The sequence below is a fragment of the Peromyscus eremicus genome, chromosome 18 (assembly GCF_949786415.1).
Source record: "Peromyscus eremicus chromosome 18, PerEre_H2_v1, whole genome shotgun sequence".
Lineage (NCBI taxonomy): Eukaryota > Metazoa > Chordata > Mammalia > Rodentia > Cricetidae > Peromyscus > Peromyscus eremicus.
In genome coordinates this window covers 38,552,872-38,579,539 of record NC_081434.1, presented here as the reverse complement: position 1 = coordinate 38,579,539, position 26,668 = coordinate 38,552,872, and the positions used below count along the sequence as shown (strand labels likewise).

The following is a 26,668-nucleotide window of genomic DNA, read 5'->3' as shown; positions in this document are numbered from 1 at the left end:
GAAGGCATCTTTTGGCCTTGCACGTTGGGCATTTACTAATTGAGCGCAAGGTGGCAGTTCTTGACTGTGTTTCTTTTTATAATTCCCCACCTGTCCTTTAAAAAAGTATAGGAGTGGCCGGGCGGTGGTGGCACACACCTTTAATCCCAGCACTGGGAGGCAGAGCCGGGCAGATCTCTGTGAGTTCGAGGCCAGCCTGGGCTACAGAGTGAGTTCCAGGACAGGCACAAAGCTACACAGAGAAACCCTGTCTCAAAAAAAGTATAGGAGCTTGACTGTAGACCAATGAAATTTTCAAGCAGTACAAAAATCTGCCCTAAAAGGGGAAGGTCTTCTTGAATCTCCTTCCTTGAGATTGGATCAGTGACCACTCTTCCAGTCTTTGTTCCCGGTGCATAAACAAGCCAGCTATGCGGCTTCCGGCCAGCAGTGGTGATTTACACACCATCCACACATTCCCTGTGGTTGCTGCTGACTCGGTCCTTGTGAGAAAGTAGCCCTTGGCAATGCCTTTGCCCTTCAGCAGCTGGACCTTTCCATTATTTGGCCACGACAGCATTTCAGCGAGCTCTTCCACCTATCTTACGCTTACGTTTTGATTCCATCGCTGGAATCGCTAGGTTACATCCTTGTAAACTTGATGTCCTAAAATGTGGCGCCACATCGTACGCCACAGGGCACAGGACTGCTCGCTGCTCCACCCGCTAACCGGCACCTAGTCATTGCCGTTCCTCCACATTTTCTTCAGTCTGGGGAGCAAAAAATTGCTTCTGTTAAAGTATGTTCACATTCTTGGCCAATTTTCTTTGCCCGTGCGGTTCTGCCTAACTGGTTTTGTCTCTGTTGTAGAGTGAGCTCCATTTCTTTTAGTCCTATTCAAAACTCAGATACGTGCTCCTTTGTCACCAGGAAAAGTAGCTTGACATTTAAAGCACTGTGAAATTTGTATGGAAATAATCTTTCTAAATGTTGTACTGAATTGACTTTGAAGTCATGTGTTCTGTGACTAGTTTTTAAGGCACACTTAATAGGCCTGTTATATCACTGTTATGTTCAAGCCAGGGTTTTCCTTAAGATCCTTAAAATGACCTGACAGCATGAAGTTCACTCACCTTGAGGACTGTCAGTGACCAGTTAACACATTCTGTAACACAGGGCATGTGATGCCTTTCCCTCTTGTTAATAGAATCTACTTTGGACTAAACACAGCGTTGAGTTACATGGAATTCTCCTTTCAGGAGGAAGAGCCATTGAAGATAGAGTTGGCATACTTTTCTGATAGCAAACGTACAGGGCGGCGTCTACAAGATACGTTCGCGGACTCACTCCGATACGTCAATAAAATTCTAAATAGCAAGTTTGGATTCACATCCAGGAAAGTCCCTGCACACATGCCGCACATGATTGACAGAATCGTTATGCAAGAACTGCAAGATATGTAAGTCTTCGCTGTGCACGTGTGCCTGCCTGCCTGCCTGTGTACTTGATATTTGCATATTTGCCCTGATGAGCTATGAGTCAGATATGAAGCCATATAAATAAGATGTGAAGACATCTGTTTTCATAAACGTCCAATACTGTATGTACTTGGACGATCCAAAGCCCTTTGTGTGTTACATTTGGACAGGTTCCCTGAAGAATTTGACAAGACGTCATTTCACAAGGTGCGCCACTCTGAGGACATGCAGTTTGCCTTCTCGTATTTTTATTATCTCATGAGTGCAGTCCAGCCCCTGAATATTTCTCGAGTCTTTGATGAAGTAGATACAGACCAGTCTGGTGTCTTGTCTGATAGAGAAATCCGGACACTCGCGACCAGAATTCACGATCTGCCTTTGAGCTTGCAGGTAATATATTGTTTCAGCCTGTGACACACAACAGTGAAAAAATATACTTCTGACAATACCTCTTTTTCTGCTACATTTCAAGTAAAGATAACTCTGAATAGTTAATGCATGGGCTAGTGGCTCATCCATTTCTTAGTTCCAGAACTAAAATATTTGCAATGTGTGTTTTATGGATTTATTTTTTGTGCTCTTCCGTTGGGGGTAATCATCTGTTATCTGAGGGGAGAGCCAGGTGGTAGGTAACCTGCATATGGTCCTTGTGGCAAGTTCATTCAGGGTGTGGGGGTGTGACTGGCTGGAGATCTCAGCCACGTCCTTCTGCAGTCCTTAGAAATGCAGAACTCATGCATGGAGACGTTAAGATGGATTGGGTTGCACTGTATTCTTTCTTGTTGAGCCTGGGCCACCTTGAAAAAAACTGGGTGTTTCACCAGCCTCACATTCTATTTCAGATGAGGATGAAATATTTGTTGTTGCATTGTCTTATTTTGCTCTTTTGAAATGTTTTTATTTTAGACTTAAGAATCCTATTGCTTTTGAGCCCTTTAGAATAGCCACTTAGGGGGCTGGAGAGATATCTCAGAGGTTAAGGGCCCTGACTGCCCTTCCAGAGGTCATGAGTTCAATTCCCAGCAACCACATGGTGGCTCACAACCATCTGTAATGAGATCTGGCACCCCCTTCTGTATACATAATAAATAAATAAATCTTTGAAAAAAAAAAAGAATAGCCACTTAGAGACTTTCACATACTTCTTTATTATGATTTTTTTTTCCTTTTATTTTTTGAGATTATAATATAATTATATCATTTTCCCCTTTCCTTTCCACCTTCCAAATCCTTTCATTTACCTCCCTTCTCGAGCTTTTTCAAATTCATGGCCTTTTTATCCTCATTAATTGTTGTGTATGTATATTGATTAGTATTTTGGATCCCTGGTAGTGGGTTTCTCTGCTGGTGCAATAAGCGAAATTGAGCTGAATTAAAAGTAAAGGACCAGGTTTAATCTGAGCAAAGCATTCCCTATCTCAGTGGAAAGAGGAGAAATCACATGTCAGGTCTTGGTCTATGGACCGGAGCTTAAATACCCTGTAGGTGTGGTCTTGAGCAGCCCTGGGGGAGGAGCCGTGGCTTGGTGGGCTATCTGAGGGGCAGGGTTTGGGGTGGGGGGCGCTGAGGCGGAGCTTCCAACAGAACATGTGTGTGTGTGTGTGTGTGTGTGTGTGTGTGTGTGTGTGTGTGTGTGTGTTTGGATATATATATTCCTAAATACATAAATACAACCTGCACAGTCTATATAATGTTACTTGTATATACCTACTTTTTTTAAACCAGTTTTTATCTATAGTGTATATAACAAATTTATAAGAACATATATGTGTGTGTGTGTGTGTGTGTGTGTGTATATATATATAAATAAAATTTTAAATACATAAATACAACCTGTGCAGTCTGTATAATGTTACTTATATGCACATACTTTTTATTTTTAAACCACAGCTTTTATCTATAGTGTATATAACAGATTTATATTTTGCTTTGGTTAGGATTTGACAGGTTTGGAACACATGCTAATAAATTGCTCAAAAATGCTTCCTGCTAATATCACTCAACTGAACAATATTCCACCAACTCAGGAAGCATACTATGATCCCAATCTGGTAAGTTCCATGTTAATCCTTATCAGATGTATTTCCACCATTTCTGTGTAGCACATCAAAACCAGAGGCAGTATAGCAGCCGCACAGTTAATACACAATCACTTACATCTTGCTTTAGAACCCGCCCCTACTCTGTGACTGTGTAAGTTCATTTTCAGATATGTTACTTGGATTCCATGAACAGACATTCTAGTGACCAAGGGTAACACCAGAATTCTCTTTTGGAAAGAGAACACTCCAAAGAAATACATCAGAAGGGTGCTGCTGATCCTTCTTGGCCTTATGGGAGATGACAGATGAGCTCCACACACCTGTGGTAACGTCACTTGTCCAAAATAATCAGAAGATTGTTAACTGTAAAAGATGTCCCCATTTCAGGGATGTGAAAATATATGCACCTCAGAATTGATGGAAGGGCATAAACTATTTAACTTGGTTTTGTAAGTTGTACATATGATATATGGGAAAATGCTTAGAAAATCAGTTGGATAAGGAGGGAAATGGGAAGCATACACTATGACTTGAATTATCAAGAATTCCCAAATATGATCCACCCCCTGCTTGAATACCAGAACATACATAGCTCAAAAGATAGATTAAATCACAGAGAGTTTTCTGGTATTGTTGTCTTCTCCATACTTTGTACAATGAATAGCTTTTGCTTCCATGATTAGAATAAAATTCTATTAAAAAGTTTCCTGGAGGGAAGAGGTGGCTTGGTGGTTAAGAGCACTTTTCACTCTTGTGCAGGACCTGGGTTCGGTTCCCAGCACCTACTTGGTGGTTTACAACTGTTGGTAACTCCCGTAACACTGCCGGTTCACAGTGAAAGGGTATATGTGTAATCAGTAGTCATTTTTTTGCCTCTGGAGAGAATAAAATCATTTTTAAAACATAGAAGTTAAATTATGCTTTTCTGCCTCTGGAGAGAATAAAATCATTTTTAAAACATAGAAGTTAAATTATGCTTGCTAAAGAATATTCTTGGGAGAGTTTAAAACAATAAAAATTCCTTTTTAAACATTTCCCTAGATTTAGTTATGCCAGTTCTGTGAAAGCTAATAGAGTCAAGGGTGTCTACAGGTTAATGACCTGTTGTTTGTTGTGGTTGTTGTCATTTTTAATTCTATTTTAAGCCAGGCCTGGTGACATGTGGCCTGTGACCCTTGAGAGGCGGAAGTGAGAGACCCACTAGTTTAAAATCAGCCTGGGTCTCCTTAGGAAGTCAGGTCAGCCAGGACTCCACAGGGAAAGGCTGTCTAAGAAGACAGACAACAATAATTAACGACTTAATTAGGCCAAGGATTGGGTCATTAATTTTTCATTCACGTGTTTGTCAAGGTAACTAAAATGCTCATAGTTATCTGGGACTTGACCACGCCCTTTCTCCTCAAGAGGAGAAGTCAGCACTCTAGATTGCCAGCCCCATCCCTTGTCTTTTCAGATATCTTTATGTGTACCCCCAGAGCGCAGCTAGGACGTAGTTCCTGAGCCCCATGAACTCTTGGTGACCCCTACGTTCAGCACTCAAGGCTGGTGCCTCACTTGCTCTTTCTTGTCTTGCCCTTGATGGACAGACTGACTGACCCACCTGTGTTCTCTCGCAGCCACCGGTCACTAAAAATCTTGTGACCAACTGTAAACCAGTAACCGACAAAATCCACAAGGCATATAAAGACAAGAACAAATACAGGTGAGTGGTAAATGTGCCTTTGTTCAGCGGAAGGACAGTTCTAAAGGTCTAGCATGTTTGTGTCCTTACAGTGTTTTAGTAAACTGTGTGTTCATTCAAAGGTTACATGAGATTTTCTTCTAGTAATCTTAAAAGATGCAGTGTTTTCTGTTAACACTGAGTCTAACCAAGTTTTTTTTTTGTTTGTTTGTTTTTTTGTTTTTCTTTTTGTTGTTTGTTTTACAAGACAGGATTTTTCTGTGTGTATTCCTAGCCGTCCTGGAACTCACTCTGTAAACCAGGTTGGCCTCGAACTCACAGAGATCTATCTACCTCTGCCTCCAGAGTGCTGGGATTAAAGGCCTGCATCACCACTGCCCAGCTTCACTAACGTTTTTAAGAATGCTCATGTATTTATTAAACTCTTTAAATATGTTTGACAAATAGGTTTGAAATAATGGGAGAAGAAGAAATCGCTTTCAAAATGATTCGTACCAATGTTTCTCATGTGGTTGGCCAGTTGGATGACATAAGAAAAAACCCTAGGTACTAATTTTTTATAATTTTTTTTTCTGATTGATTATAAAAATGTGGGTTTTTTTTTTAATTCTAAAAATAAATATGACTAAAAAGAGAACAGGCAGGACTAGAGAGAAGGGAATGACTTAGTTCAGGTTGGAGTAGACAGAGAAGCTCCATGGTAAAAGGACCTAGCATTTCAGCTGGGTTTGACCAAAGAGACAGGAGTTGTGAATTAAGTGTCAATCCCCCACGGAGGGCCTCACCCAGACTGCTAAGAGATGGGGGCTCAGAGCAGACTAATGGGAGGGGTGGGCCTTGTAGGCAGCTGGCACTCAGTATTTCTGAAAAGGTTCTTCCTGAGCGCCTGTCCTGGCAGTTAGACTGAGTCCCTGGTGCCCTGGCACCCAGGAGGGCTCACTTGAGTGCTTCTCTAACTGCTGGGAGAACTTGCTGGCTCTTAACAGCCTGGGCTTCTTAGTCTTCTGTTTTCTGTTTTGTTTTATCTTAGAGGCAGGTTCTCACAGCCCACGCTGGCCTAGAACTCATAGAGATCTGCCTCAGCCTCCTGAGTCCTGAGATAAAGGCACCAGCCACCAGGCTCAGCTAATTTCCTTTTTAAAAAGCTCTTTCCCTCTTTTATTCTTTATGTAGGTTCCTAAGATGTTCCTACATCCTCTCTGTTTTTCCAAGAATTGGTAGTTGGAGCTGAAGGTTTTGTTAAATTTGTTTGATTTTTTTTTTTTTTAATTTTGTTTTCAAAAGTGTTGTCACATCTTATCTTACTCTTAATGGGTCCTTGCTTGGTTTATTACTCTTAATGGGTCCTTGCTTGGTTTAGTGACTTTTGCTTTCAAGAAAACTTGAAACAAGATGGGAGGGACACACTGTCCTAACCCAGTTTTGCTGAACTCTATCCTCTTAGCTTGGTTGGAGATACAGGAATTCAAAACTCAAAAGGTCTGTATCGTAGGACACCATCTGTATGTCAGACATGCACATAGTCAGCTCAAAGAACCTGTTCTAGGTGCTTACTAATTATTCCCCTAGCTTCTAACACAGTATCGCAGCCAGTCAAATACATTTACTGAACAAATACATCTGTCTGCACTTAATGGAAGTCATTTATTTATTCCCATAGTTACATGGACCTTTCAGAATTATCTGCCCTAGTCCTCTTGTTTTACAGGTAAGGAATTTGCAAGGAAACTCTACAAAACACTCTTCCCCAGGGAGCTCTATCAGCAAATGTACCGACTTAGGGTGCTAGCACGTTGGAAATAGTTTTGGAACCCAGATCTCTTACCTTATTGGATCAGACTCATGTGTATGATGACCAATGACGTTAACTCTCTGTTTCAGGAAGTTTGTTTGTCTAAATGACAACATTGACCACAATCATAAAGATGCCCAGACAGTGAAGGCTGTTCTCAGGGACTTCTATGAATCCATGTTTCCCATACCTTCCCAGTTTGAGCTGCCAAGAGAGTATCGGAACCGTTTTCTTCATATGCATGAGCTGCAGGAATGGTAAATTCTGGTTTTGTATATATATGTGTGTGCCGGTGTATCCACATATACGTTTCTATCTGGATTTTAGATTCCTGGCATTTCTTTAACGTCTTATCTGTTGTGTGATTTCTTTGGGAAAATATAGTTACAATGTTTGTTTTTACTAAACATTTAAAAGACATTTACTGCCATTTCAAGAGATTGAAAAACTTACATAACTGGGTTTTTACAGTTTTCCTGAATGCAACTTCATTTATTCAATTGTTTGTTGCTCAATGTCTAAGTGGACAGCAGCATGGATTTGGAAGATCTGGTTGTGTCGTGCAGAATGGGAGGCACGTGAAATCAGCATGGTCTGACCTGAATGTCAAGCAAGCTTTCAGAACCAACGGAAACTTAGTAGATAATGTCTGAAAGATTGACATTTGGTAAATTATTTTAGAAAGTGTCTGCTGTAGTTGGAAGGATGAAGACAAGAGAAGACAAGGAAACATTGAAATGGAGATCATAGACGACACCTCACCATTTTCAAGCATACGTACGGTTCAGAGGCATTTATATATTCATGGTGTGTTCAGCATTGCTTGGGTTTGAAGAACTTTTCCTCCCTCCAGAAGAGTCCCAGTGCCCTTTCAGCAATCATTTTCCCATCACTTCACCCTCAGCCCCTGGCGACCACTTATTTGCTTTCTCACTGTGGATTTGCCTGTTCTGGATATTGTTTATGTAAGGATTGTGCCATGTGACCTTGTGTAACTGATGTCACTTTAGGGGAATTGTTTTCTTCAGGGATCGGGATCAAACCCAGGGCCTTGTCCATGTTAGGCAAGTGCTTTACAACCAAGATACACTCTGAGCCCTTGATTTTTTTTTTTTTTTTTTTTTTTTTTTTTAAGGCAGGGTCTCTCTTTATATAGCTCATGCTGGTCTGTAATTCCCTTTGCAGCCCAAGCTGGTCTGCCCCTTGTGATCTGAACCTTGGCCCAGCCTCATGAGTGCTGGGATGTAAGTACATGGAGTAATTTGCTCACACTAAAGTAACTGGCAAGTGGTAGATCAAGCCTGACTAAGTTTGCGTTCCTAGCATATTCTGCAGCTGCTTTGTGTGTGCTTTCTTCATGTTTTACTTACTGCCATGAGGTCAGGAGACTTTATCTTTGGTGGGTTTATGAAGACTTTTAACCCTTTGCCTGCCTCCCTATGTCAGGTGCTGGAATCCAGAGATGAAGCATATGTCCATCGTGATAGGCATCAGATAGGATATATTGGTGGTGGCAGTAAGGTTTGTGGTGATATTGGTGTACTGGAGATGGAACCGCTGATTCTTTTGGTGACATTTGGACTTGATTTTGTCCTTATGAAACATAGCTCTCATCCCAAGGGGAATAAAAGCTTATTCTTGAGCCAAATGTGAGTGGGCATGGCCCAGGGAATGAATTCGTATTTCCCAAATGATGTTTCTATGTGGAAAAGGTTTCACGAAGTCCTTCCCAAACACCGGCTGTCAGAAACTCATTGAAGTGGATTACGAATACAAGCTTCATACTTTCTATGAGAAGTGCAAGGCCACAGAGGTAGCTGCTGCTGATGCTCTGGGTGAAGAGTGCAAGGGTTATGTGGTCCAAATCAGAGGTGGGATGACAAAATGACAAGGTTTTCACATAAAGGTGTCTTGACTCATGGCCGAGTATGCTTGCCATTGAGCAAGGGGTGTTTTTGTTAAAGACCAAGGAGGATTGGTGGTAGAAGTGCCAGTCTGTTCAGGATGCACTGTGGATGCCAATCTGAGTGTTCTCAGCTTGGTTATTGCAAAAGGAAAAAAGGGAGAGAAGGATGTTCCTAGACCGATGGACACCACTGTGCCTTTAGGTTGAGAGCTCACAGGATCCAAAAGCTTTTTCAGTTTCTCTGAAGAAGATGATGCCTGCACATATGTTGTCAGAAAGTCCTTAAACAAAGAAGGGAAGAAGCCCAGACCAGAGCACCCAAGATTCGGGGTCTTGTTACTACACGTGTTCTACAATATAAACGCTGGCCTTCGCTCTGAAGAAATAACATGCTAAGGAAAATGAGAAGACTGCCTGCCTGCCTGCCTCAGCCTCTTGAGTGCAGGATACAGGCTCAGCTAATTTTTTCAGATTTATTTACTTGTTTGTTTTTTGGTATTTCGAGACAGGGTTTCTCCATGTAGTTTTGGTGCCTGTCCTGGATCTTGCTCTATAGACCAGGCTGGCCTCGAACTCAAAGAGATCCACCTAGCTCTGCCTCCCTAGTTCTGGGATTAAAGGCATGCACCACCACACCTTTATATGCATAGGTAAATTCAAACTGTCCCATTGTAATGAAATCACTACTGCCCATTTCATTTCTTACGTTCAAAAAGGGTGCTGGTATCATTCCTAAAAGCTCCTCTGAGTGCTTGAAATCAGGGCCTGGCTTGTCAGCTGCCCTCAAGTCTTTGTGTAGCTGTGAGAGTCGTCATGACTCTGAAGCAAACAGCTTCAAATACAAGGAGTCTGTAACCAAAACTTTTTTTTTTCAGTTCAAGCAAGCGTCTCTGAAACTTTCACTTTCCTCTTCCACTGCACTTTGCAGTCTGTAGCCTTCCGTAATCAGGCCGTTCTCAGGACCTCTGTGTCCTGAGGCTAGAGAGCTTCACCTCCCGCCATACTCCAGCTGCTACAAGCTGACCTGTGGCTTTCCCACAGCAGCAACCCTGGCTCTGGGAGGGTCCCATTATCTGCTTTCAGCGATGGTCCCGTGCTCAGCACCCTGGGTCCCGGAATCGACTGTATGCTGTTCTGGTCCACTGCTGAATGTAGCCCTAGGGCAACTCCATGGATCCAGCCACACCTTGCTGCTGGGATCTCTACCGCGTCTCAGCACCTCCTGCAGAGCCCCAGTCTGGCTGTTCAGCCTCGAGCACCCAGCAGTTTCCACAGAGCCCTGGTCTGGCTGTTCACCCTGGAGCACAGCTCTCACCTCCAACACTTCTTGGGCTCCCACATGTCTCAGCTGCTCCTCCGGCACTGACACTGCTCCTCTGCTCCTGGAAGCAGTCTGGTCTCAGCAGTCTCCGCTGCTGACCACTGCTCACTGTTCACCTTTCCCGAGGTGAGGCAAGCCACTGGGCTCTCCAAGCCACTGCCTGCTGTTCACCTTTCTCGAGGCATAGCATCTCAAAGGTTGCAAAACCTGGCTGCTCTCACTGTCTTGAGGGTCTGCCACCTGTGCTGTGCTGATGCCTCACGGGTCTCAGCTGCACATATCTGCTGCTGTTTTCTGAAGTTGGCAGTCTCTGAAGCTGCTCCTTGCAATTGTTGGAGGCTTCTGGAACTGCCATGTTTGTAGTCTGCTATGGGTGCTGTTTTCTGCATCCCAGGTTGGGAAAAACCTACTCTGAATTACTTTTTTATTAAACCTTCCCCGTATAATCCCTCTATTAAACCTTCACTGTGTCCCTAGACCTAAAGCCCATATCTTACCTTAATATATTATACTTGTCTTACTTAAGCCTACACAGTATCTTTTTACATTAAGCATTTAGACTCACATTCAACATTTATACTTTTCACAGACTCACATTCAACTTATACTTATTTATACTTCTTACAATCTTATATTCTTGAGGAAACTCCGTAGGACTACCTTAGCAAAGATACTTCTTACTCTTAACAGAACTAACTTGCACTAGAAAGACTCTCTTAGCAAACTCTCTGTAGGGCTACCATTAGCAAATACCTAACTTAGCAAACACCTAAAAGAGATTTCTTAACACCTAGAGGAGATTTAACATTATCTTCCAACAAGCCAGAGTAATTGTCTTTAGACTTGATTTAGAAAATAAAAATAAAAGTAAACTTTTAGTTACCAAACCCAAAAAGAGAATGAGAAGAAAAACTTTCTAAGGGACCCAATGTATTTCTAAGTGACTTCACTGCTCTTATAGGTAGCTCTTTGTTATCCAGCTACCATAAAAAACACTCTGCACAGCTTCTAGGCAATATAAGGCACTTTCTCAAAAGAACCTGTATAACCAAAAGTGGCACAGCTCCAAGCTTTGTATCTTCTCAGTTTTCCCTTGGAGCTGACATTCAACAAACTCGCAGAAAAAATTTCCTCCTCCTTGATTTTTTTAAAGCTGTTTTTTAAGTTTACCATAAACGTTTTTAATGATAATCAGTGTTTCTCTAGAATCTTAAATATAACTCAATCTCATAAGCTTTTTTCGTTTTAATTATCTCCTGTGAGGTAAGCTGTTTGTTTGCTCTCAGCTTTTTGGGAAGTAAATCTAAGCTTTCTAGCAATGCTTAGGAAAGAAACTTCATTATGAGCTGAAAAAAAAAAAAAAATTTCCGGACAGTACCACCATCTTTAGTGGAAAAACTACTTTTCCCAGAATGCATTTCTCTATATTGTTATGCTATTACTACATTTCCCAAGCTACTTTTCAACAATACATTTCCCATCATGCCTTTCAAGTACACCAGCTTCTGTTTCTATTTTCAGGGTCTGTGTGGTTTGTGTTTAATACTGAAATCAAGCTTTTGCTTTTTTTGGGGGGGGGGCGGTTCGAGACGGTTTCTCTGTGTAGCTTTGCGCCTTTCCTGGAACTCACTTGGTAGCCCAGGCTGGCCTCGAACTCACAGAGATCCGCCTGCCTCTGCCTCCCGAGTGCTGGGATTAAAGGCATGTGCCACCACCGCCGGGCCAAGCTTTTGCTTTTTTATCAAGGGACAGTTTTGTTATGCTAAAGCTCGCTTTAGGACAGGTGTACTTACCTAATCAGACATTTCCCCCAAGCCGGTTTCATCTGTCTGACCTCATGCACTCAGTTGGAGCTTATTGCCAGAGGCAAAAAACCCTTCAGGGCTTCACATTCCTCACTGGGGGAGTGAAGAAAACTGAAAGCACTTGAAACAAAGCTTTTTTCAGAAAGTTCTTTTCCCTGATAGAAAAGAGAGCTTTTCTCCTGGATAGTTCTCTATCCTGTCCTGGCTCAGATCTTCCCTCAGGCAGAGTCCCAGACGCTGGAGCGCAGCGGCAAACACAGCTCCGCTTCCTTGCTTTCTCTGCACCAGCAGCTTCCTCAAGCTGCCCTGCACTTTCCCGAGCATCGTTAGCCAGGTTCTAGCTGCAGAGGGATTTCTGGCTGCTTTTTACTGGCTTGAAGAGACAGAACTTAGCAGACAGGTTTTGCCCCGTTCCAAGAGGTTTGTTGTTTTCCCTTAGAGCAAATCGCAAATGATTTTTCCCCCCAAAGATGTCATTAACAGGTGAATCTAATTTTGCTCCTACAGAAAGAGAAGCTGAGAAAGTTTTGAAAGGCTTTTAGTTTTTTAGAGAGAGACTTTACCAAGTTTTTTTTATCCCCCCCAAGAAAGCTTTCAGTTTTTGAGAAAGAGCACCATGTTTTTCCAAGAATTCTAAAGTTTGGCTCTTTTCATCTGCATTTTGTCTCAGGGAGATTCTTTTCCTGCCACTTGGGACCAAAAGCTGCTCACGGAAATCTTTTTTCTGTCTGTTTTTTCTTCTCCTCTGATTTTTCCTATCTTGCATTCCTAGCCCCAAAGTTAGAAAATTAAAGACATAGTTTCTCTGTCTAGGTGCTTATCATATTCTATTTTATCCTAAGTTTTGTCTTTACACTGTGTTCCTACACTTACTTGTCTAAGTTTTTTTCTGTACTATATTACTACGTTCTCCCTTCCTTATTTTTCAAAGGTAGAAATTAAGAGAGAGATAGAAAGAGAGAAATCTTTTTCTTTTTTTTTTTTTTCTTTTTTTTTTTTTTTTTTTGTTTTTCGAGACAGGGTTTCTCTGTGTAGCTTTGTGCCTTTCCTGGAACTCACTTGGTAGCCCAGGCTGGCCTCGAACTCACAGAGATCTGCCTGGCTCTGCCTCCCGAGTGCTGGGATTAAAGGCGTGCACCACCACCGCCCGGCTAGAGAGAAATCTTGATAGAGAAGATTCTACATTACAGTCTTATATTGGGACATCCTTCCAGTCCCCTTTTTCTTTTTCTCCTGAGGATAAAACCCCTGCCTCATTTTACTCTTTCCACTACAAAACTGTACCAATCCAACTGCTTACTGTCAGGGCCTAACCCTCACTTTCACCAAGTACTCTGGATTTTCTCTTTTTTTTTTTTTTTTTTTTTTTTTTTGTCTTTGTCCCTGTTCACTGGCACCATCTGTAGGGGGCTATCCCACCCCCACTTTTCCCCAGAGTACTCTTGTGTAGGAGCAGCAGGAAATATTAGATAAAAGTAAAGAGCAGGGCCAGGCGGTGGTGGCACACGCCTTTAATCCCAGCACTCAGGAGGCAGAGCCATGCAGATCTCTATGAGTTCGAGGCCAGCCTGGTCTACAAAGTGAGTTCCAGGAAAGGAAAGGCGCAAAACTACACAGAGAAACCCTGTCTCGGAAAACCTAAAAAAAAAAAAAAAGTAAAGAGCAGAGAGAAACAGATAGAAAATACAGGATAGCCTCAGGAGGGCCTGGGTCCTAATCCATCAGGCCTGACTGTCTCTGCCCTAGGGTTTTTAAAGGAATGCCAAGGGGTGGAGCATTCCTCCCTCCAGCACAGCCAAGTGCAGACCATCTCAGACACCTGGTACTCAGGCCTGTGGTCCAATCACCCTCTTTATGCAGACCTGCTGGGTAAAGTCACTAGGAAACCTAAATGGGCTCCAACAAGCATGTACATGATGTGTTTTGTTGCAGCATTTTTACATTGTATACTCCTATCTGTCCTGTTTCCTCACTTTCCATCCCTATTTCCCTGTCCTCCTGTTGTTCCCCTTTCCCCCCATTAGCACCCCTTATTCCCTCATGATATATGTGTTCCCTTAGCTCCTATCCCCCCACCCATGTAGGAATTTTTCTTTCCCCCTCATGAAGCTTTTTAGCTTTATAACCTAAATGCACACAAGAATATTCAGATTAAAATCTAGGATCCACATTTAAGAGAAAACATGCATTATCTTTTTTCTCTTGAGAATTTCCAGTTGTGTCCATTTTCTTGCTAATAGCACAATTTCATTTTTTTTTATGGCTTGGTAAATCCCATTGTAAATGTAGACCATATTTTCTTTATCCCTTTACCTGTTGATGGACATCTAAGCTACTTCTGTGTCTTAGCCACTGTGAACAGTGAAGCGGGACACATGGCTATGGTAGTGATCCCACACACATTAGAGTCACTGAACTGGCTGTGGTGGTGATCCCACACACATCAGAGTCCATGAGCTGGCTGTGTCTTAGCCACTGTGAACGGTACAGCGGTACAGATAGCTGTGGTGGTGATCCCACACACATTATAACCAATGAGCTGGCTGTGTCTTAGCCCCTGTGAACCGTGCAGCGGTACAGATAGCTGTGGTGGTGATCCCACACACATTATAACCAGTGAGCTGGCTGTGACTTAGCCACTGTGAACAGTGCAGCGGTACACACCACTGTGGCGGTGACCCACTGAGCTGCCTGTGTCTGGTCACAGGAGAGAAAGAACCACGTGTGGAAGAGTGTAACTTAAACTAGAGAGACGTCTGTTCCCAAAGAGTTGTAAGAATCTGGGACGAGGCAGAAGCCCATGTGTAGTAGGTATTAGTTTATCTTTCAGGCCTAACGTTAAGCATTTTATTGAATGTTCGTAACAGTTCGTTATTTCCAAAGTACAGGTGGGAAACTGTTGTACTCCCTCCCTCTCTTGACCCCCAGCTCTTGTCATTTCCAGGCCCCCTTCATTCCACCCTCACTTTTGCTTTATTTCTCTTTCTCATCACCCTAAGACTGCCCCTCCTTCTTTCCCATGCCTCAGCTTAAACTGGACCGTGTGCCTTGTCTGTCTGTCCTTACCCAGCCTCCGTTTTTACCCTGATTGTATGACACACCCATACCCCCACATTTCATCTACTTGCCTGAGAGTTTTGCAGGCAAACCTCATTTCTGGAGTAGCCTCAGCCCCTGCCAGCTGCCTCCCTGTGGCTCCACTTGTCCCAGAGCCCCACGGGCCCTGCTCATCACTTGTGCGGGTCTCTGGGTGACGGTGCCCTCTGTCACTGTTCCTTCCCCCTTGCCAGCCAGCCATCGCCCTTCTCACTCAAGGCTCAGGGAAAAAGTGACTCTGAGGGTACAGGTGTCCCCAGTTCTCTGGGGGCTTTCCACAAAGCTTTCATTTTGGTAACACATGTTCCCAGCCACCTGATGGATAGCATGCCAGTGACCCTGCAAGTTTCTAAACACTGTCGGGCAGAAACTTAATCTTGTTTATCCCTCGGTGTCCAGGGATTTTTTTTTTCCCTGAAATAAAGGAATGTGAATGAATAAATTTTAAAAATGTTATATTAAAGTCTACAAGTACTGTTCTTTGGAAGCCGAGGAAACGTTTACTACCAAAGTACAGTATTTATTATAAAATAACAGATCTGAACTTGTGTTAGAAATGTGTATTTTAGTAATATTTTAAGGTTGACAATGGATAGTATCTTTTTGCCTTACATATGCATAGTATGATATTGTAAAAATCAGCGAATATCTTTTGTCTTTGAACAGGAGGGCATATCGAGACAAGTTGAAGTTTTGGACCCATTGCGTGCTAGCAACATTGATTATATTTACTATATTCTCATTTTTTGCTGAACAGGTAAGTTTTCTATAGTTTACATAGATCTTAAAGCAATATTTCTGAGTGGGCTGTGTCAGCATCTTTTAGAACATGATATAAATTCATGCCCACAGTCAGGTATAAAATCCCAGTACTTGGGAGGTTGGGTCACAAGTTTGAGGATGGCCGCCTGGACTGCTTAGAAGTTGTATTGAAAATCTGAAGCCGGGCAGTGGTGGCGCACACCTTTAATCCCAGCACTCAGGAGGCAGAGGCAGGCAGATCTCTGAGTTCGAGGCCAGCCTGGTCTACAAAGTGAGTTCCAGGAAAGGCGCAAAGTTACACAGAGAAACCCTGTCTCAAAAAACCAAAAAAAAAAAAAAAAAAGAAAGAAAGAAAAAAGAAAATCTGCACCACCACCAACACTACCACCCCGCCCCCCAAAAAAAGGAAAGGAAAAGTAAAGCAGTTAAACAGAACATGTAAATCTTTCCTTTTAGCTTATAGCTGTCCATGTGTCCAGCATGTAAAGTCATTCTGTACTCAGCCAGCCTAGCGGTCTTTCATTCATTTATCTTGTCTTCCCTTTTACTTATAAACTCCGGGGGTTAACAGTGGCCCTCAAAGTATATATAACTGAAAAGTCCTAGTTCTGGCCCCAGCTTTGCCTCGAATCCTTCTGTGGAACTAAGTTTTGTTTCTTTAACCTTCCCAGAGAAGCCGGTGTCTTCTCAGGTGCCGATGGCCCTGTGTGTCCCTGCACACACACCCACAGTCCCCTCACATTCCTCTGGATTGCCTGATTGCCCTTCCTCCTCTGTCACCCTCGTCCATGTGGGCTCACTTCTGTCCACCTGGGCATACATCCCACCTCCTCGGTGAGGGTCCAGAAAGAGGGGGAAGGTGTAAGGGATGATAATGAAACGGTAAGAGAATCTTCACTGAGCTACAAGTGTAAAATACCGTGAAGAACGAAGGAGGAATGGGGAATGAGGCCCACCTGACTGAAGCAAGCCCAGAGGTCTCCTCAGCCTCCAGAGGAGGTGACTGCTGAATGGAGCTGCCGTGCTTGTCACTCACAGGAAATGCACACTGAGAAGGAAGAGTGTAAACACGGAGAGCTTTAGGATCGGTGATGGCCTCCTGCCATGGACTGAGTAAGATTCGGGATTGAGTGAGTGAACAGGACAGTCAGTATGGCACCTCCACCCGCCTTCCAAGTAGCAAGACTCCTCTTGGCCTTTGTTGCCATGTTCTTGTAGGGAAAGAAATAACACAAGAGCACCAGTATAGGTCCCCCAAGGAACTTGGCAATCTGCACTCAGGTGTTTCAAGCTGAAGGAGGAGAGGGACTTGGCTGAGGTGAGCCACAGGGAGTGTTGTAAGGAAACATGAAGACCAAGCTTTCTCTTGTGTCCTTTGTACTAGGAGGGAACGGGGAGCTGGAAAGATGGGAGGGGAAGAGAAGGAAAAGGAAGATCCCTTCATGCTTCTCCAGCACCCTGCTCTCCACCTGTTCAAGTCAGGTCCTTCTGTCTGTCTTCACCCTTATCACCCTCACAGACAAACAGCAATCACTGTTCCTTCACCAGCTCGTTAATGGAATTGCTCATAAGGCCCAGGCTCCACCCCTAAAGGGAAATGGCTGGTCCGGTGTATACGGGAAGAGGAAAGATAAAGTTGGCATTAGGGATCCACATGGAAATCATAAAAACATAGTTGGGGTTTTTTCCTCATAGCAGCTTTACAATAATGGTTAGGTTCCCCATTTCAGATATAGCACTTGTAAACTGTTCTTGAGAAAATAAATATTATTCAAGTTCTAAACAACACATTTATAAATGAACTATAAAATGATTTTTTTGTTTATTTTTATGTGTGTGGGTGTTTTGCATATGCGTGTTCCTGTGTTCCATGTGCATGCAAGTGCCAGCGAAGGCCAGAGAGGGCACTGGATTCCCTGGAACTGGAGTTGCAGACAGTGGTGAACCACCAGATGGGTGCTGGAGATCAAACCTTTGTCCTCTGCAAGGGTAGCCAGGCTCTTCACTGCTGAGCCGTCTCTCCAGCACCTAGATATGAACTCTTTGTATTGTATCCCAGTCTTTATTTTCAAATGACTGTTGATAAGTATAAAAAAAAAAAACATAGGATTTTAATGCAGTTTTTTAACTGTCTTATAAAAAAGAGTTTATTCAGACCTGTAATTAGTGTTCTAAGGATTAAACAACAGAAATTCAATTAACAAAAAAAAAAAAAAAAAAAAAAAATGAAGCTGGACAAAGATGTTGAAAATAAATGCCCTGAGGCTATATAAAGTCTCTTGTTGCAGATCTTCGAGAAATGAACCCTGGGCCAACATAATTTTAGTCTCGCATCTCTGTGGGCACACGCTAAACATATTGACTATAGCACTAAGCAAAACTAGCGATTCCTTTTGTTTTGGGGGAAGTGTAAAAGGAACTCGTATTAGATTGTGGCAATGATCAGAAATGTGTGAGTGACAGAAGGAATGCCTTCTACACCAATACTCTTTCATCAATATGGAAAACTCATGCTTATTTTCTGTCCTCCAACATGTAGATAATTGCTCTTAAGCGGAAGATATTTCCCCGAAGGAGGATACACAAGGAGGCTAGTCCAGATCAAATCAGGGTGTAGAAGATCTTCATTTGAAAATCACCTACCTCAGCGTCTTCTGAGCATCTCACACCTCACCATCCCAGGGGTGTCCCCATGATGCAGTGCACAGACACAGGGGTGTCCCCATGATGTGACACATAGACACAGGGGTGTCCCCATGATGTGATACACAGAAGACCTGCTCGGAAGCAGGGACAACGTGCAGACCATGTTCTTCTGCAGCATGAATAGAGCCCACTGCCCTGGAATTCATCAGCACACTTAGAACTCGTGTTGACGGCTTATACAGCTTGTACTTTTAAAGGACTTGCCTAAGGACCCATTGGCTTGTTGATGAACCCTCAATGACAAACTTCTGGTTTCCTCCAATGATCACTGCAGCCTAAGAAGTCAGGCCAGCCTGGGAGCAAGTGCTGAGGGAGCCCAGGCTTTGCATTCCAGTCTTTCGGCATAACTTTTCACTTTCCTCTTCTTTTATTCCTTTCTCATTTTTAAAAATAAGTAGCTCCTAAGCTAGTTATTCTCGCTTCTGAAAATGACGAATCTGGATGTCCAAACGTGTTTGTATAGATCTTATTTAAATAATGTACAACTACCACTTCTTTTTAGTGTATCTAAATTATTGACTTTATTAACATTGAAGTAAGTGGTCTTGCATCACTAACAACTACTGAAGAGCTTGGGGATTGGTGGTAAAAGTGCTCTAACTTAGTCCCCTAGGATACTGTGATTTTTGTCTGCAGGCCTAATTGCAAAGGGCTAGTGTCAAGTACCAGTGCTACTCCCCAGATGTAATTATGTCTTGGAAACGTACACACTCAAACAAAAGTGCCTCACTTTAGAAATGAGTAGCACTGATGGCACCAGCACACGACTGTGGTGTCCAGTTGAAAATGCACCGTATCTTCCAGCAGCTCACTTTCAGCTTACTCTGTCAGAACAGGGGTCAGCCAACTTTTTCTGTAAAAGAACAGAGAGTAAATAACTTGATTCACATCCGTCTTTGTCAGATGTCTTCTCTGCTTCATTTTGTTTGGTTTGGTTTGGGGGGTGGGGTTCTTTTATTTTTTATTTTTTTTTTATTTTTATTTTTTTCCCCCGAGACAGGGTTTCCCTGTGTAGTTTTGGTGCCTGTCCTGGATCTCGCTCTGTAGACCAGGCTGGCCTCGAACTCACAGAGATCTACCTGGCTCTGCCTCCCGAGTGTTAGGACTAAAGGCGTGCGCCACCACTGCCTGGCTTCTTTTCTTTTTTTTAAACAGCCAATAAAAAGATGAAAACCAGCGTTAGCTTGCAGTTGTACAAAAACAGGCCCCAGCCAGACTTGACCCACCGGCCATTGTTGGCAGACCCGAGAATCAGCCTCATTTTTACATATGGATAAGCAAACCCTAACATTAGCCATGGTCCATTATATCATTATACAGTGGTTTTGTGGAGACCTGATTCCATGAGTCTGTTTTTAATTCTGACAGGTATCTTTCGATCATGATTTCAATAGTATTCTTCCCAAATGGCACACATTTTTGTAATGAGAACTTGAAATGTAAATATTGTGTTTGTGCTGTAAATTTTATGTATTTCAAAAACCGAAGTCTCATAAAAAAGATCACATTTATTGATTTGAGAATTTTATTACTATTATTTATTATGTATGAGTGTTTTTGCCTGCGTGCATGTCTGTGCACCATATGCGGAGATCAGAAGAGGGTTTCGGATCCCCTGGAACTGGAGTTACAGGTGATTGTGAGCCATGTGGTGCTGGGATTTGAACCCAGGTCCTCTGGAAGAGCAACTAGTGTTCTTTTAACTGCTGAAGCATCTCTTTAGCCCTATGCTTTGAGCTTGAAGTCTTTGAAGATTGGTGTTACTACTGTCCAGATTCAACAGTCTTGAATGGTGGTCTGTGGCGTGTATGTCAGATATAAACTGTGAAGCAATGTAAGGAAAGGTTAGTATTGTGACATACTAGAAAATGTTGCTTTATGGGACGGGGGATAGATTCTAAATGGAATCTGTCAAAAAAAAAAAAAAAATGAAGGGATTTCTGGGTACTATATAAAAGCCAAGAATTTATTTTGGAAAAGTTATAGATAATGGTCATTTGGATGTAATACAGACTTCTGCAGTTAGATGAGTATAAACTGTTCCCAAAGAGAAGTTTGGTAACAGTGGATAATAAAATGCAAGCAGTCACAGAATCATTTAGATAATGATTCAGCAGGTCATTGGAATAGAATTTAATGAGCAGCCAGTGGCCAGAAATTTTAAACTTTAGAAACATTTATTCAAGTAAAATTCTATAAAAGATTAGAATGTGTCTTAAGCCCATTTGTGGTATAAAAATACATGCTTGTGATCCCTGCATTCAGGGGGCTGCATTAGGAGATTTGCGTGAGTTCAAGGCCAGCCTGACTCCAAGGTCAAGGTGCTGGTAGGTTCAGTTGTTGGCTGAGTGCTGCTCTGCTTCCAGGTTGACACCTTGAATGCTGTGCCCCCAAGAAGTGAATAATACCTTGTGCGGACAGGGCAGATGTCAGAAAGACAAAAGGGACAGATTCTTTTCATCCATCCTTTCATAGGCACCTTTTATAGGTGACCTTTTATGGTCACCAAGGTTCTGCCCTTGTGAGTTAACACCATTACATGGGTGATTACGTTTCACAGAAATCTACCTGCCTCCTGAGTGCTGGGATTAAAGGTGTGTGCCACCATGACCATCTTAATGTGTTTATTTTTCGTGTGGCCAGGGGAGGTATATACATGCCACAGCATACCTCCAGAGGTAGGAGAACAACTAGTCAGTTGTTCCTGCGACATGGATCCTGGGAAACCAAACTCAGGCCATCAGACTTGGCGGCGTGTGCCTTTCCGTGCTGAGCAACCTCACCAGCCCTGGCAGTGTATTTTTCCAGACTGGCATGGTGGTGGCACACATCTGTCATTCCAGAATTCTGAAGAATAAGGCTGGAAGCTAGTGAGTTCAGGTCTTCCCAAGCTACTTAGCCAAGGGAAAGAGGAAGAGTGTAAGAGAACATCCCAGTTCCAGCCCCATCTTAAAATTCTCACTTTTAAATGGCAGTCAGTCTTTCTATTCAAGACTCCATGAAATTCGTTGGTAGGTGCTGAAATGTGCTTGGGTTGCAAGGGACAGATGCACCTTAAACTTCTTCAAAAAAAAAAAAAAAAAAAAAAAAAAAAGCCGGGCGGTGGTGGCGCATGCCTTTAATCCCAGCACTCGGGAGGCAGAGCCAGGCGGACCTCTGTGAGTTCGAGGCCAGCCTGGGCTACAGAGTGAGATCCAGGAAAGGCGCAAAGCTACACAGAGAAACCCTGTCTCAAAGGGAAAAAAAAAAAAAAAAAAAAAAAGAGGAATACCAGAGACATAGCCTATGTGATAATCAGTACTGTCCATTTGACAAGATCTAGAATCTTCCAAGAGGCAAGCCACCACTGGACACACCTGTAAGGTTAGGTAAACCGTAGTGGGGAAATCCATCCTACACGTGGGCAGCGCTTCTGTGGTGGCCCAGATGCGAGGAAGTCTAAGGCGGAGCTCTAGTATGGTCAATCCACGAGAGTCTATTTAATGAGTAGTAGGGATTTATTAAGATATAAATTAAAGACATACACTCACAAATACAGAATGGAGTAGACAGCTGAAGTTGTCCTCTTCTCCTTTTAAGAGGTCACATACAACAGCAGGAAGCACTGCCTCCTTCAGGCCCTGTAGCCCAAGGTCATGGGCGGAGCAAATAGAGCTCTTACTTTGCCTGTTTGCCTAGCCTCTGCTGGAGAGTGTCTACCACGCTGACAGCTTTCTTACCCATGGCTGTCCCTGCACTGATGCTGCTGCTGTGGCTGCCATCCTTTGGTGACCTCTGGACCCAGCTTCTTCAGCCTTCCAACACAGACGGCACATCATTGGCTCCCCAGGAATTCCCCGGGCTTACAGTGCCACGTTGGAACTGCCGAGGCTGGCACCAGATAGCTGGTGTGCAGACAGCCATTGTTGGACTGCCCAGAGCAGATGGTGTAAGCCAGTCTAACAAATCCCTCTTTAATATATATTCTTTCCACCAGTGACCTTCCTCCAGAGACCCCTGACTAATATACCCTGCCAGGACTTTTGCTCAACTCTGTCCGTCCCTGCCTATCTTCCGACGTCAGTTCTGTCCCCAGAATGAAGGCATGCCTCCTAACTCACATCCTTCAGAGAGTCCAGAGACTTCACCTCTGGTTCAGTCTAGAAAATCCTGATTGGGGATGAACACAATGGTTAGTTTATTCTAGGCTCTGTCTACTTCTGGCCTGAGAAACGGAGCCTTTCACCCACAGGAGGCTTGCAAAGTCTGCAAGAGCACTACCCTCCCATGAAGCTTCCTCTGTGTGTGTGTGTGTGTGTGTGTGTGTGTGTGTGTGTGTGTGTGTGTGTGTGAGCACTGCCCTCCTGTGAAGCTGCATGTATGTAGAAGACCAAGTCCCTAGATTGCCCAAGTTGAAGGCAAGCTGCTATATTTGAAAGTATTGCAAAATTCAAATCTGGTGATTAAAACGCAACCAACTTAAAAATGTTGCTATTGGGGGCTGGAGAGACAGCTCAATGGTTAAGAGCACTGGCTGCTTTTCCAGGGGTCCTGAGTTCAATTCCTAGCAACCACATGCTCACAACCATCTAGAATGGGATCTGATGCCCTCTTCTGGTGTGCAGGCAAACATGCAGCCAGAACCCTGTATACATAATAAATAAATAAAAAAAATGTTGTTATTGAAAGCATAAGTGTTATAAAGAGCACAGTAGCCAGGTGATGGTGGCACATGCCTTTAATCCCAGCACTTGGGAGGCAGAGGCAGGCGGATCTCTGAGTTTGAGGCCAGCCTGGTCTACAGAGTGAGTTCCAGGACAGGCTACACAGAAACCCTGTCTCAAAAGAAAAAAAGAGCACAGTAAGGACTCTGCAAATGTGGCCCGGTGTTAGAGTACTTACTCCACATGCACAAGGCCTTGGCTTAGATCCCCAGCACAGAAGAAAAATAATTCATTTTAAATGTAGCTTCGTAAGTCATAATGGGTTCTTCCTTCTGCGCTCCCTCACCTGCCAACTTCACTTTGGACCTTACACTGTGCCAGCAAAGCTATATTTGTTTTCACAAGTGGGCTGTGCATGCCCCGGCTGGCCTGTGCCTGCAGACCACCTGTTCTTACTGTTTCCCTTGCCTTTTCCTTCTTATCCGTTTATTAATCTCCAGCTAATACCTCCTGGTCTATCACTGGTGGTTTACCTGATGTCCAGTTAGGGTTTCTATGGCTGTGATAAAACACTGTGACCAAAAGCAAATTGGGGTGAGGGGAGTATTTATTTCATCTTACACTTCCATATCACAGCCAGTCATTAAGAAAGTCAGGACAGGAATTCAAAGGCAGGAACCTGGAGGTAGGGATTGAATCAAAAGCCATGGAGGAAAGTTGCTTACTGGTTTGCTCCCCATGGCTTGCTCAGACTGCTTTCTTAGATGACTCAGGACCAACTGCCCAGGAGGTGGCACTGCTTGCCAGGGGCTGGGCTCATCCACGTCAATCATCAATCAAAAAAATGTCCCCACAGGCTTGCCTGCAGGCTCATCTTTTGGAGGCATTTTCTCAATTGTGGTTCCTTCCTCTCAGATGATTCCTTAGCTTCTGCCAAGTTGACAAAAAAATAGCCAACACATACTAAGGCATTTTCAAATTGTTATTTTTATTTTATCCAGTATTACTGTAGGAGAGAGGAGACCGTGCCACAATACATGTGTGGGAGAGGCCAGAAGACAACTTTATGGAGTCAATTCTCTTCTCTCTCTCTCTCTCTCTCTCTCTCTCTCTCTCTCTCTCTCTCTCTCTCTCTCTCTCTCTCTCCTCTCTCTCTCTCTCTCCTCTCTCTCTCTCTCTCTCTCTCTCTCTCTCTCTCTCTCTCTCTCTCTCTCTCTCTCCCCTTCCAGGAATGGAATTCAGGTATCCATGCTTCTGCAGCAAGCGCCCACCTCCTGAGCCATCTCACTGGCCCTACTGAGACATCTACTAAGAGACTGCGGGGCGGTGGTGGCGCACGCCTTTAATCCCAGCACTCGGGAGGCAGAGCCAGGCGGATCTCTGTGAGTTCGAGGCCAGCCTGGGCTACCAAGTGTGTTCCAGGAAAAGGCGTAAAGCTACACAGAGAAACCCTGTCTCGAAAAACCAAAAAAAAAAAAAAAAAGAGAGACTTATCTATCACATGGCTTCTCTGCAGAGTGAAGGTGCAGTTGAACACATCTTTGCTAGCCTATATTTACATAGAGTGTTGCTTTACTACTTTTTATAAAATATGTCAGGCACTTCAGAGCATCTAGAAAGATATTGTCAAAAATTACTTAGCCTTGTCAAATACACACATATATACACACACACACACAGAGGGGAGGAATAAAAGCACACATAATGTTGAGATATTTAAAAAAAAAATGTTTTCCCCACATGACCCATCTGACTCCTTTTCTGCTCAGCCCTCTAACGTACAGAACAAACAATGACAGTGTCACTCCTGAGGTACCAGAGGCAGCCTAAACAACTCCATTTCAAAGTCAGTTCCAGAAGACATGCCTCCAACTTTTTAAAAGACGACTGGGCGTACATGTGTGATTTCCCACCTCCACTTTACCCTACACGGGCAATCCCTACAGCTAGATGCCTAGATTTAGTCTAAGTTTTAGCTGCAGTGGGTCTCAACCTTCCTAATGCTCTGACCCTTTAAAACAGTTCCTCGTGTTGTGGCTGTGGTGGCCCCCAACCATAAAATTATTTCGTTGCTACTTCATTACTGTGATTTTGCTACTGTTATGAATCATCGTGTAAATGTCTGATACTCAGTGTATCTGATCTGTGACTCCCGTGGGGTCGCGACCCACAGGTTGAGAACAGCTGGCTTTAAAGGTTTGGGGAAAGGCTGAGAGCAGCTTTCTCATACTATATACACAGACCTTCTACAGTGGATGGGTAAGTTTCATAGCATTTCCAACGGGCCACCAAGTGATCCCAATGCTGGAGAGGTGGAGGAAACAGAGGCAGGAAGATCCGCAGGACCCAGCCTAGCTTACTTGGTGAGCTACAGGTACCAATGAGAGGCCCTGTCTCAAAACTGCAAGGAACCTGAGGAATGACATCCAAAACTGACCTGTGATTTTTCACGTTACATGTACACACACATGCTAGAATACCCATGCACACAAACACACACACACACACACACACACACACACACACACACACAAATTCAAAAGACTAGTCAATTCTCGCGGGGTGGTGGTGGCGCAAGCCTTTAATCCCAGCACTTGGGAGGCAGAGCCAGGCAGATCTCTGTGAGTTCGAGGTCAGCCTGGGCTACAGAGCAAGATCCAGGACAGGCTCCAAAACTACACAGAGAAACCCTGTCTCGAAAAACTAAAAAAAAAAGTCAATTCTCTCTAATTTGGTCTATAGATCAGTGACACCCCTCCCACATAAAGAAAACAAGAAGGTTGGTTTTGTTTGTTCTTAATGGAGCTAGGAAAACCTGTCTAAAATCGTGTGGGAAATGAAAGTTCAAGAACCCACAGTATATCTACGAGGAAAAACAAGGTGTGGGACTTGCTCTATCAGGTAGCTTGCTGGAAGTTTGCAAAGGCTGAGGTGATGAAAATTGTAGTTTGGAAGCAGATATATAGGAAAGACTGCCAGTGGAACAAGCAGGAACACACTCAAGAACTTTGGGAAACTTCTACTTTGATTTGATCATTCCGCGCTGCGTACATGTGTCAAATGATCACACCGCACCCCACAGATATGTACGGTTGTTCTAGCAAGATCTTTCTTGACGTAAAGCTGACAGGGAGATGATAGATGACACAGCTGTAAAGGGAGAGCACACACTTCTTAATAAATTCTATTGAGACATCAATTTCCGTAAGAAAAAAAAAAGTAATAGGATGCATGTTTGATTTGAGGTACAAAATTGCAAACAAAACTAAAATTAAAAAAAAACCCTTATAATTCTATGGAACTTGTAAAGGAATGATTTTTGTCGTTCAAAGTAATGATGAAATTTAAAAAAGAAAAAAATCGAACCCAGAAAGTTACAGAGATGAAAAGCTAGCATAAAAGTCAGCTTCTGAAGTCGGCTTTAGCGCTTGCTCTGCGTTAAGTCCTGGGTTTGCAT

The 26,668-nt window shown here is 43.3% G+C and overlaps 1 protein-coding gene and 1 long non-coding RNA gene across 2 annotated transcripts in view; one reads left to right on the top strand and one right to left on the bottom strand.

The window, feature by feature from the left end:
- Positions 1-20,091, top strand: part of Gnptab (N-acetylglucosamine-1-phosphate transferase subunits alpha and beta) — a 75,457-nt gene extending 55,366 nt beyond the window's left edge. The window contains exons 14-21 of the mRNA XM_059245258.1: positions 1,239-1,438; positions 1,628-1,847; positions 3,395-3,508; positions 5,116-5,201; positions 5,628-5,726; positions 7,062-7,229; positions 15,767-15,857; positions 18,402-20,091. Coding sequence (XP_059101241.1) covers positions 1,239-1,438; positions 1,628-1,847; positions 3,395-3,508; positions 5,116-5,201; positions 5,628-5,726; positions 7,062-7,229; positions 15,767-15,857; positions 18,402-18,479 — 1,056 coding nt within the window. The 3' untranslated portion in view covers positions 18,480-20,091. The remainder of the gene's footprint in view (positions 1-1,238; positions 1,439-1,627; positions 1,848-3,394; positions 3,509-5,115; positions 5,202-5,627; positions 5,727-7,061; positions 7,230-15,766; positions 15,858-18,401) is intronic.
- LOC131894903 (uncharacterized) lies at positions 1,684-3,683 on the bottom strand. Its single transcript, XR_009375049.1, has 2 exons — positions 3,615-3,683; positions 1,684-1,865 (listed from the first exon to the last, which is right to left on the bottom strand). It is a non-coding gene; the product is annotated as an uncharacterized LOC131894903 (long non-coding RNA).
- Positions 20,092-26,668: the final 6,577 nt, after the last annotated feature.